Consider the following 12,500-nt stretch of genomic DNA (forward strand, 5'->3'; position numbering starts at 1 on the left):
TTTTGTGTAATTGTGAATTTTTTTTCGCCATGAACGGTTTGTGTTTTTAAACGGAATGTATTTTTTCTGATGTTATATCTGTTCCTGAATGATGTGTAAAGAAATTTTGATTTAAGCATCTTAATGAATTCTTTATATTGAAATATATATTGAAGAAGATAAATATGTTCTTTTGAATTTATACGTTTTTGCGTCGTAACTCCTTTATTATTATTAATATAACCAAAAGGATCGATTCTTGAAGAGTCTGCATATCTTCACTGTCGTTTTTTTCTGCTATTTAGGTGATGATTTTTTAAGTTAGCTTACCAATTATTTTTGTTGGTAGTTAATTTATAATATATTTATATATATATATATATATAGTGTAGTATATTGCCACTTAAGTGTGGCTGACCCCTAGGGGTGGATGTTACTGTTGCTTTTAGCCCCAGGAGGACATCTCCTCCAGCTGGCTTATCGACACACGACTGTGTCCTGTTTGCCAAGGGAGTTATCCCTCTCACCTCGGCCAGCAGCACGAACGTATCCGGATTTCAGGGTTATTTCCCTTCGTCGGCGTTCGACAGCTGATGACCTTGGTGAGAGAGAAAAACCTGGCAGACCTTATATCTTCTTTTCCAGTGACATTCTTCACTGATATTGAAAAGGTGAAAACAAGCAATGTTAATTCTCTAAATGAAGTATTAACAGTAACTGCACGATAAAGTGTAGTATATTGCCACTTAAGTGTGACTGACCCCTAGGGGTGGATGTTACTGTTGCTTTTAGCCCCAGGAGGACATCTCCTCCAGCTGGCTTATCGACACACGACTGTGTCCTGTTTGCCAAGGGAGTTATCCCTCTCACCTCGGCCAGCAGCACGAACGTATCCGGATTTCAGGGTTATTTCCCTTCGTCGGCGTTCGACAGCTGATGACCTTGGTGAGAGAGAAAAACCTGGCAGACCTTATATCTTCTTTTCCAGTGACATTCTTCACTGATATTGAAAAGGTGAAAACAAGCAATGTTAATTCTCTAAATGAAGTATTAACAGTAACTGCACGATAAAGTGTAGTATATTGCCACTTAAGTGTGGCTGACCCCTAGGGGCTAAAAGCAACAGTAACATCCACCCCTAGGGGTCAGCCACACTTAAGTGGCAATATACTACACTTTATCGTGCAGTTACTGTTAATACTTCATTTAGAGAATTAACATTGCTTGTTTTCACCTTTTCAATATCAGTGAAGAATGTCACTGGAAAAGAAGATATAAGGTCTGCCAGGTTTTTCTCTCTCACCAAGGTCATCAGCTGTCGAACGCCGACGAAGGGAAATAACCCTGAAATCCGGATACGTTCGTGCTGCTGGCCGAGGTGAGAGGGATAACTCCCTTGGCAAACAGGACACAGTCGTGTGTCGATAAGCCAGCTGGAGGAGATGTCCTCCTGGGGCTAAAAGCAACAGTAACATCCACCCCTAGGGGTCAGCCACACTTAAGTGGCAATATACTACACTTTATCGTGCAGTTACTGTTAATACTTCATTTAGAGAATTAACATTATATATATATATATATATATATATATATATATATATATATATATATATATATATATATATATATATGCATGTATGTATATATAAGCACACACACACAAGTCATAAAGTCAATTATCTGTTCAAAACTTAGGCTTGAGTTATATGTGTATCTTGTTTGGTCTTTCTGTCTTGTTCGATCTTTCCGTCTTGTTTGATATTTCCGTCTTGTTTGATATTTCCGTCTTGATTGATCTTTCCGTCTTGATTGATCTTTCCGTCTTGTTTGACATGTGTGTCTCGTATGATTCAGGTGACTGGTTTTTTCTTGTTTCCACTTGTAAATTCACGAGATGAACTTTTATATGGGTAAACAACTTCTCTGACTTCTTCTCTTTTAAATGAAACTTCAAATTATTCAATCCACTGTCGTGAAAATTTTCCTCATGTAAAAGCTTAAATCTGAAACAAAATAAATATATCCTGATAAAACAACATTTAATTCAGTGATATTATGCACACGATATACATGTATAATATAAATATAATTCACACACCTACACACGTATTATATATACATACATACGTATATGTATGTGTATATATATATATATATATATATATATATATATATATATATATATATATATATATATATATATATATATGTATATATATGTATATATATGTATATATATATATATATATATATATATATATATATATATGTATATATATGTATATATATATATATATATATATATATATATATATATATATATATATATATATATATATATATATATATATATCATCGTCGTTTAACGTCCGCTTTTAATGCTAGTATGGGTTGGACGATTTGACTGAGGACTGGTGAAACCAGATGGCTACACCAGGCTCCAATCTGATTTGGCAGAGTTTCTACAGCTGGATGCCCTTCCTAACGCCAACCACTCTGAGAGTGCAGTGGGTGCTTTTACGTGCCAGCGGCACGAAGGCCAGTCAGGCGGTACTGGCAACGGCCACGCTCAAAATGGTGTATTTTATGTGCCACCCGCACAAGAGCCAGTCCAGGGGCACTGGCAACGATCTCACTCGAAAGTCTTTAACATATATATATATATATATATATATATATATATATATATATATATGTAAATATACTTTTCTACTCAAAGCGCAAGGCCCGAAATTTTTGGCAAGGGAGCCCATTCGATTAGATCAACCCCAGTATGCAACTGGCACTTCTAAGCAATTCGCTCGACATACTGACATTTCTGCCAGGTCGCTGCCTTTCAATATATATAAATATTGAACAATGGCAAAGAGTGGTCAACACTACATGGTTAAACAAAGATTCGTTATTTGTGTATTATGGCTACCATTGGTTTCATGTTAAGGAATACCCCAACAATTACCAAGCGTATTATTACATGGAACATAAGTGTTCATCTCCAGTTTGGATTAAAACACAGAAAGTCACAAGAACTGGTACTTATTTCATCGACCCCAAAGTTGACCTCGGTGCAATTTCAACTCAGAACATAAAGACGAATGAAATGCTACTTATTTGTCCACATTGTTTTGAATTAATCATGTATTATCTTGTAGTGTTCAAATTTTGATGAGGTAACTATTAATTTTTAGAAAAGATTTTGTAGGGTTGGTGTGAGAGGCTAGATCTGGACAATTCAAACATAAAGACAATTTGAATATTTTAGCTGGATATGGCCAGTTTAAATGCTAAAGGGTTAGTGCTGGTCATATTTTCAGACTCATAGAAGCATCTGTTATCTATTAGCCATGAAATCCCTGTGACATACAGAAATCCATAAAACCCCAGAGACGCTTATATCCATCTTTTAACCATTCTTATTGGATTTCATAACTATAGATGAGGGACGCTCTGTGATATGGATAGTGTTGACTACTTTTAATTCATATGATCTTGATTAACTAATTAGCATTTTTCTCTCTATTCCCTTATCAATTTTTTTGCAAATTATACTTACCTGTCTTTATTTGGCACTTCTTGAATATGTTTTAGCATAGTATAGCGTGCAACCAGTAGTGAGTGACGATGAATATTATAGCTGTGATGCGCAATTCTGAAAAATAGAACTCAGTCACTGAATATTTTTAATATTGGCAATTGATGAACTGAAATATATTGAGTGAAAAAGCAATTTTATATTATGATCTCTTTGCAGCTTCTACTGACCAGTCTTTCTTCCTTCTACAAAATGGTGGGTAATCATGCAGCTCTATTACAAGAATCTACTCTGTCCCCTTGATAGTTTTTGGTTGTGGCAGATGCTCAGGAGCAATAAACACTGAAAATGTGCAGAGAACAACTTCCGTCACATTCCAGGGAGAGAAACTAGATGTAGTTGACAGCTTCCGCTATCTGGGTGACCAAGTTAGTAGCAGGGGAGGATATGCTGAAAGTGTAGCTGCTAGAATAAGAATAGCCTGGGCAAAATTCAGAGAGCTCTTATCTCTGCTGGTGACAAAGGACCTCTCACTCAGAGTAAAAAGGTAGACTGTATGACACGTGTATGAACAGCCATGCTACATGGCAGTGAAACATAGGCTGTGACTGCTGAGGGCATGCGTAAGCTTGCAAGGAATGAAGCTAGTATGCTCCGATGGATGTGTAATGTCAGTGTGCATACTCGACAGAGTGTAAGTAACTTGAGAGAAAAGTTGGACCTAAGAAGCATCAGATGCGGTGTGCAAAAGAGACGACTGTGCTGGTATGGTCATGTGGTGAGAATGGATGAGGAAAGCTGTCTTCATCTTTTGCCTTTTTGTGAATTTTACCTTTATATATATGTGTATATATATATATATATATATATATATATATATATATATATATATCATCATCATCATCATCATATATATATATATTCTGTCAAGTGATTGGCATTAGGTAGGGCATCCAGCTGTAGAAACCACGTCAAAGCAAATATTAGAACTTGGCATAGCCCACTTCCTTGTCTTTTCATGTTAAACCATTCAACCCATTGCCGTATACTAAATGGAATATTAAATGATGATGATGATGATGACGACGATGATAAATATGGTTGACATTATAAGAATTTAATAACATTTGAGTTCCACTTTTTAATCCCATATTTACATGCTGTGATTCATAGCTTTATACATCAAAACACACCACCACCCATCATCTCTCGAACAGCCACTCATCATCTCTCTCTCACCTTCTGTATACAGTACTATTCCACTACTTTTCACCCACCTCATCATAACTGGTCCCCCACTACACACACTTTATCATTTCCTCAACCTCTCAACTCTTGAATCTCTACAGTTGTCACCTACTCTTCCCTACCTCCTTTGCTTATCATCCACTCAACACTTGCTTGTTATTTCTTATGTCACCTCCTGAGGAGAATTAGGTGTCACTGTTAAGGACACAGTGGTGCCTTACTGATGAGTTACAGTTTATTAATTTTGTACCCTTCAATCAATAAGTTTCAATTATTTAATTATTTATCCTTTATCTGCTACTAGTTTCAGTCATTGGGCTGTGGCCGTGCTGGGGCACCACCTTAAAGAATTTTTGGCTAAATAAATCAACCTTTGTACTTATTATCTTTTTTTTTTTAGCCTGAACTTATTCTATCAGTCCATTTTGCTGAACTGCTAAATTATAAGAACTAAACACACCAACACCAGTTGTCAACACACACACACACACACACACACACACACACACACACACACACACACACTCACATACACACACACACATGCACACACTCAAAAGGTTTCTTTCAGTTTCCATCTACCAAATCCACTCACAAGGCTTCGGTCAGCCTGGGCTTATAATAGATGTTTGCTCAAGGTGTCATGCCAGTAAGCCTGATCCCAGAACCATGTGGTTGGGAAGCAATCTTCTCATCACACAGCCATACCTGTGCATGAAACTGTTGTCAGGACAGTTCAAGCTTTATCTAAATATTTAAACTGTATCTGCTCCTACATGTTCATTGCTGACATAAATGGTAAGTTCACCTGTCACCAATTATAAATTGCATGTCTTACCTGTTATATAGATCATCATCTTCTCCTCCCCAACCAAAATAACGATTGGAAAAACCATTTACTTTCTGAAATTCTTCCTTTTTCATTGCTACAACACCACCAAACAAAGTGTTGTATGGTAACCTATAATGACGAATACAGCACAATTGAAAAGCATTCCACAAGTGTTAAGCTTCAACAAAATGAATGTGAGTGTGCATGGAAACAAATGTTTTTTTTTTATATACATGTATAAATATATTAGTGAATCCAAACAAAGAAGAACAAAGAAGAAAAAGCAGTAATGCAAGGACGTGGTACAAAATTACTATTTATAAATCTCACAGAGTGAGATATTCAGCAACAGTATAACCCAGAATTTGCAATATGCAGATATTGTTTTGAGCTGAGTGGGGGTGCTAGATTCCCTTGTTTGAAAATATAAGGACACAGATCATGTCGTATAACCAGCTGGAGACGATGTCTCCTGGGGCTAAATTACAGCAACATTAATCCTAAACTAGGACTGCCATGTTATGTTGGAAAGCAATCTTTACTATGACGTGGTACAAGTATTGTATTATCAGGCACTCAGGAAAGGAAGGAAAGAAGATTTAACATTTTGAGCAAAGATCTTCTTCAGAAATAGAGGAAAGTCCAAAGGAAGGGAAGACAGAGGAAGAAAATCACCGATGATACGCATGTGGTTACATTTTGAAATGACCGGAAGGGAATGGGTGAAGAAAAAGTTCTTTCTAAGACAGGAGAGTGTAAGAGAAGGAGATATGTGTGTGTATGTGCAATTCACAATATTATGAGGCTTTGAAAAACAGCTGCTCTCGCAAACCAAAATAAAATTTGGTATTTTGCGGAGGGTCAAAGTTGGTAACAAAAACAGGACAGTGGAGACATACAATAAACCATACGTAAACAAACATAGAGGGCCATTTGGCCAGATGAAGTAAGGTAGTTCACAGTAAAAGAACAAAAAAAACCTAATTTTCAAACTCTTAGGTTCACAGCGAACTTTCTTCTTGGTGAGTTGATGACAGCAAACTCTCCTGGGATGAATTGATGGCAGTGAACTTACCTGAAATCAAGCTATCAAACATTAACCCTATAGCCATAGGTGTGGGAATTAAATTTGCTTAGGGGATATAAGCCCAGGTTCAAACGTTTTTACAAACAAGCTTGAAGTTTTCAATCTTAATATCAAAACAAACACAAGTATCATAATCCTTTTGCTTCAGGCAAAAGGCTTGAACTTTTAAGGGGTGGGAGCTTATCTATTACATTGACCCCACTACTAGACTGCTACATATTTTGTTTCCCCCAAAAGGATGAAAAGAAAAGCTGACTGATGGAAATTGAACCCAGAATGTACTGGACAGAATGCTATTAAGCTCTTTGTCCAGCATGCTAATAATTCTGCCAGCTCACCACCTTAAATGCAAGTGTAATAACAATAACTATTATTGTATTTGTACATCAATCAAGCCAGATAAATCCAATGATGGAAAAGTAATGTTTCTACATTTGTTCATTTTGGCATTGAAGTTTTTCCAGAGGATATTCAAAGTATTTTTATTGCCACACAAAACTTTTAACGGGTACTCTTGCACCACCTGCACCCTTTGTTGCCAAGTCTGTGCCTTTAACATTTAAACCAGCTAAATTTCAGTCTAAATATTCTACCTGTTTTATGTTCAAACAAGTCAGTTCTAGCCTCTCACACCTATTGTATGAAGTCATTCTAAATATAAAGAATCACATTGAAGCTACAAGATAAGACATGATTGATTGCAAACAATGTGAAGAAATAAGCATTAAATTTGACATGATAATCTGGTTAATCCCCTAGTAACTTTTCAAAACCTATCTACGTATAATACTGTTACGAACGCCCGCACGCGAAGCACCTCCTCAACACCGAAGGGGGGGGGATCACGCATGCGCGAACGTTCAACACTCAGTGAGCCAGCAAAATTCGTCTGTCGGTACAATCCTGGCCGATAATAAAGCCCCGGCTGGAGCACGTAACGAAGAACAACACAGGCAAATAGGACGGGGAGGAAGAAACAACACGAAGACCATGCGTTGGGTAACCTTTTCTTTTTACATACATAATATCACAGAATACATTTAAAACATTAGAATAGAGCATTACATAATAACAATTCCAATACATGGCATGACAGTTCAATAACGTTGACAAAGTTTCCAAACAATTATAAGCTTTTCAATCATTTTTACATCACAAAGTTCGTGTCTCAAGTTTCATTTGACAACAAAGTTCTTCTGCTTCTTTCTTTTGTATTTCTCTTCTTTTCCTTTCTTTTAGAAGCATTTAACAACACAGTTAACAACTCAGAGTTCTTTTTTCTCTAAAATAATATAAAAGCACATTTACCAACAACGAAGTTCATTTCCTTCAGGTCTGCTACTTCCACTGACCAAGGTAGTCTGCCACTACGATTCCGTCTCTCTCTGTCCCTCTCTATACATTTCTGCTGACCATAGCTTTATCCATCAGACTTATAATCCTTCATCTTCATTTCTCTGTCCCTCTCTATACATTTCTGCTGACCATAGCTTTATCCGTCAGACTTATAATCCTTCATCTTCATTTCTCTGTCCCTCTCTATACATTTCTGCTGACCATAGCTTTATCCGTCAGACTTATTCTTCTCACTCGACTGGCCCCATCTCAACGGGCAAACTGCTGTCTCCCAACCGCTCCGGCTGGCTGCTACAACCCAACTGCCTCGGCTAGCTGCTACCGCTCGACTGCCCTTGCTGGCTCCCAGAACTCCTCTGGCCAAAATTCTCTGCTAACTGCTTTTGCCGCCAATTCTTGTTCTCCTATTCATCCCAAATACCATAGCTCATTGTGCTACCCTACCCCCTGCCAAGATGGGTCGGTCGGTACACTCCTATCCTGCCGTTTTTGAACTTTCGCTGACCGGAAAGGGGCAGCTACGCTAAAACTAGCTGTGGTTGCCGACAAGACGAAGGAAATACCATTCTCCCCAACTGACCAGAGTACGGGTTCAAAACCCAGCCCGGGAGATAGGGATATAATGCCAACTGTATTTTCGGTCGTCGCATCAATACATTCCAGATACTGAGAAAAATTAATGGACAAAAACTTTGTTGGCTTCAAACAAACTACATCCCTTTTGAATTATATTCTATCACAAACAGGTCATATGGAATTCCTTTTATACTCTTGCAGAGACTATCCAGAAATGTTATATTTTTTTCATTCCAATGTAAAATTTACCAGTCTGAAAGAAAATACACTTTAGTATCCACATTTCTCCGTCAAATGTAATTCTTATCAATTCACATTATTTTGAATTGATCATACATTATCTTGTAGCTTCAAGACTTTAATGATGTGATTGTTTATTTATTAGCACTTAGGCATGTGAGGTCGGATCTGGCTTGTTTGAGCATAAAACAAATAGAAAATTTGGGCCAGATATGGCTGCTTTCGTGCTAAAAGGTTGATAAGGGTTTTAAAAAGCCTACCAAAGTTGGAAGCTCAATTTATTTTCATGTTTCTACCAACCACAGATAAGCTCTTCTCATGCCAGTGACACATAAAAGACAGCTGGTACACTCACACTCTGTGGAGTGGTTGGCATTAGAAAGGGCATCCAGCCGGAGAAACCAGACTGAAGCCTGTTGCAGCTCACTAGGTTATCAGTCCCAGCCAAACCATCTTACCCAACAAAAACCAATGCTAAATGGTGATGATGATGATGGTGATGAATACATAGAAGTTGTAAAAACATTCAACTTATCTCTACAACCTTCTATTTTTTCTCTTTTTTTTCTAGCTTTTCTTTTTGCTTTTAGTTTACTCTTTGATATAATAGTTATTATATACCAGCAGATGTTTGGGATATAAATTAACAGCAAGTTCTGTATCATAGTAACAAGTGAGAGTTTTCAAACAGATTAATTTGTACAAATACTGTCAAACGAAGACATGTTATCGGAAATTAGGTGTTCGTCAGCCTTGTTACTAGGAAACGATATTTGATTAAGTTTTACTTTCTTCCATTAATCCTCACAGTTACACTATTTTCTTCACTGCTCCCTACACTGAACTGATATCCTTTACACTCAACTCATTCCGTATCTCTAATCATTTGTCACTCTACTTTCACTCAGTGCACTTTTCTACACATTCACCTTTTACCCCTCTTGTATAATATTCTGTTTCATATTCACATTGTACCTGGACCTCACATCTCTTTCTTCATATTCTCTCTCTCTTTCTCACTTTCCAGGTGAACAAGTCATGCATTCACCTCTTCAGCAAGACACCTGCTTCTCTCCCTCTATCATAGTCCCTTATTCCTTCAGACTGTATCCTGCTTGGTTGTGGGGTCTTATCTTGTGTCTTATCTTGTGGATACTTGATGGCATTACCAGTGCTGGAGCCACACAAAAAGCATCCAGTATGTGCTTCTGAGTTGGCATTAGGAAGGGCATCAGGCTGTAGAAACCATGCCAAAACAGACATAGAATCTGGCAGGGTCCTCTGGTTCATCTGTTCTTGGCAAACCGTCCAACCCATGCCAGCATGGAAAAAAGAATGTTAAGTGATGATGATAGGGGTATTTACTGATAATTCATTTTGTCCACAGCAACAGACATATGTCTTGGAGTTTCTTCACAATCATAGATGTTTTTATCATTTTCAGGAATTAAGTCAATATCATGGAAAATAAAACAGCTATAATTATAGTGTTTGAGCGATTCTGCAAAACCGACATTCATGAGCATCCCTCGATTGAAGGCAAATGAATCACACTGAAATAAATTTGAAATGGAAAAAAAATACATGTAATATAGATTATTAAAAAATAAATAGCATACAGTTCATATTTATTTGGAAATTTTTTATCAAGAATAATTGATTCAGTGTTAAAGGAAATGTTAGCATGTTAGCATCCAGCTGTAAAAATCATGTCAAAACTAACCTTGCCTGTACTAGTGCCACATAAAAAGCACTGGTGTTAGGAAGGGCATCCAGCCATAAAACCCCTTCCAAAACAGACACAGGAGCCTGTGGTAGTCTTCTACCTGGCTGGCTCCTGTCAAGCGTCCAATCCATGCATGCAAGGAAGACGAATGTTAAACAATGATGATGATGATAAATATATATATATCATTAACAATTAATGTCCATTTTCTGCACTAGTATGTGTTGAACAGTTCAATTGTACTCCAGTGTCTGCTTTGGCATGGTTTCTATGACTGGATGCCCTCCTAAATGCCAACCACTTTACAGTGGTGCACTGGGTGCTTTTTTTTCCATAACACCAGCATAAGTAGGGTTGCCATTCAGTTTGCATAACTACAAACCCAAGATAAGACCAGTAATTTATGCGAGGGGATATGATGCTTAAAGTATGAAAGAAAGGAGTTGGGAGACAGCAGGTTTTTGCAGAGCAGCTACATAATTACTCAGATTTAGAAGAGAGGGTCAGAATGATTTTTGAGAGCTACAGGTCCAGGTGGCTCCTCAAAGAAGAAGATGAATATATGTGAGTGGGGAATGGAGGAACATGTAGTGTTGATGGCAGTTTGCAACTGTAAAGATTGGGGATGGATGCAGGGAGTGATGGCTGACCAATGATGCATGAGTTGAGGGATGTAGAAAAGAGCAGGGGAGAATGGATTGTAATCATGATAGTAATGATAATACAGTTTACAAACGGAGGAGGACACGAGAGAAGTGATACGACATTGAGCAGGCTGCAGGAGTCGGCTGAAGAAGGGATAGAGAGGCAGGCATAGAGGATGAAGGGAGATAATTTAGTGGTCCAGTTGGGGTGGGGGGATCAGTGTAAAGTGTGAGTGAAGAGAATGACATTTAATGGATGAAGAATGACTGACAAGTGAAATGGTTTCCAATAGCAAGAAAAAGTGGGATGCTTGCAAGGATAGGAAGCTGCGGGGAGAGTGATGAGATGTGATGGGATAGATATTCAGAGGCATTGGGTGAGGTTCCCATTTGTGCATATACATTGACACAGCGTTTCCGCAAGTCATTAAATAGTAATATAGTATTCTAAATGGGATATGACAAAATGTTAGATATTAAAAAATTTGTTCTATCCTTAACAAAATAGGATTATGTTTTAGTTCTTTTCAAACTCCCCCTTTGAATGAGGCAAAATATAATTTTCTTTTATAAATTCTAGATAACAGAATTAAAAATGAATTTAACATACCTGTTCAATGATATAGATTCCATATTCTATTGCCTGTCGCTGTAAAATGGAATGTATGTTATTAAGGAAGATTTTCAAATGAAATTGCCTATCACGGTATGGAATAATAATGGCAACAGATTCATTCGTTGAACAGTTGGGTTTATAGTGACCACCAGGTAACACATTACTGTGCATCTTGTTCAGTTGGTCCCAGGAAAGGATCTCTTTTTTTATGGGATGCAAACCAACTGCAAAGATAAATAAAATAAATAAATAAAAATGGAGGAACATCAGTTGATGAATGGCCTTCAGGGACAAATTACATTCATCAATTCATTTCTGAAGGCTGTTTCTCGCCTGAAATGTTTGTAAACCAAAGTTATTTTCCCCATAGGAAATACAAAAGAATTTGAGCAGGAATGTGCACTGAGCAAAAGCTGGACTGAAACTGGTGCTCTTCTACTGATACTCTCAGCTAGTCACCAAGCATTGTTGCCAGCTTGATTGTTTGCTACCAGAGACACTATTCATTACCCAAGATGTTTTATGTTCAAAAACTGATTTGTTTGTGATGAGAGGCATTTGTAAAGCAAGGTTCCAATGTACTGCAAGATTAGAACAAGACAAATTACTAAAATATATTACAAACAGGGCACTGGTATTTATAGGTGGAGTCATGGCTGCATGA

At 37.4% G+C, this 12,500-nt stretch overlaps 1 protein-coding gene across 2 annotated transcripts in view; it reads right to left on the reverse strand.

Annotated features, from left to right (window-relative positions):
* Nucleotides 1-1,613: 1,613 nt before the first annotated feature.
* LOC149131856 (beta1,4-N-acetylgalactosaminyltransferase A-like) overlaps nucleotides 1,614-12,500 on the reverse strand; it is a 35,092-nt gene continuing 24,205 nt past the window's right edge. For both annotated transcript variants that reach the window (XM_089337564.1, XM_089337565.1), the window contains 5 exons: nucleotides 11,831-12,060; nucleotides 10,216-10,403; nucleotides 5,598-5,720; nucleotides 3,533-3,628; nucleotides 1,614-1,982 (listed from right to left, as the gene is read on the reverse strand). In XM_089337564.1, coding sequence (XP_089193690.1) covers nucleotides 1,682-1,982; nucleotides 3,533-3,628; nucleotides 5,598-5,720; nucleotides 10,216-10,403; nucleotides 11,831-12,060 — 938 coding nt within the window. In that variant the 3' untranslated portion in view covers nucleotides 1,614-1,681. The remainder of the gene's footprint in view (nucleotides 1,983-3,532; nucleotides 3,629-5,597; nucleotides 5,721-10,215; nucleotides 10,404-11,830; nucleotides 12,061-12,500) is intronic.

The sequence above is a fragment of the Octopus bimaculoides genome, chromosome 19, assembly GCF_046866305.1.
Source record: "Octopus bimaculoides isolate indiv1 chromosome 19, ASM4686630v1, whole genome shotgun sequence".
In the NCBI taxonomy this organism is placed as follows: domain Eukaryota; kingdom Metazoa; phylum Mollusca; class Cephalopoda; order Octopoda; family Octopodidae; genus Octopus; species Octopus bimaculoides.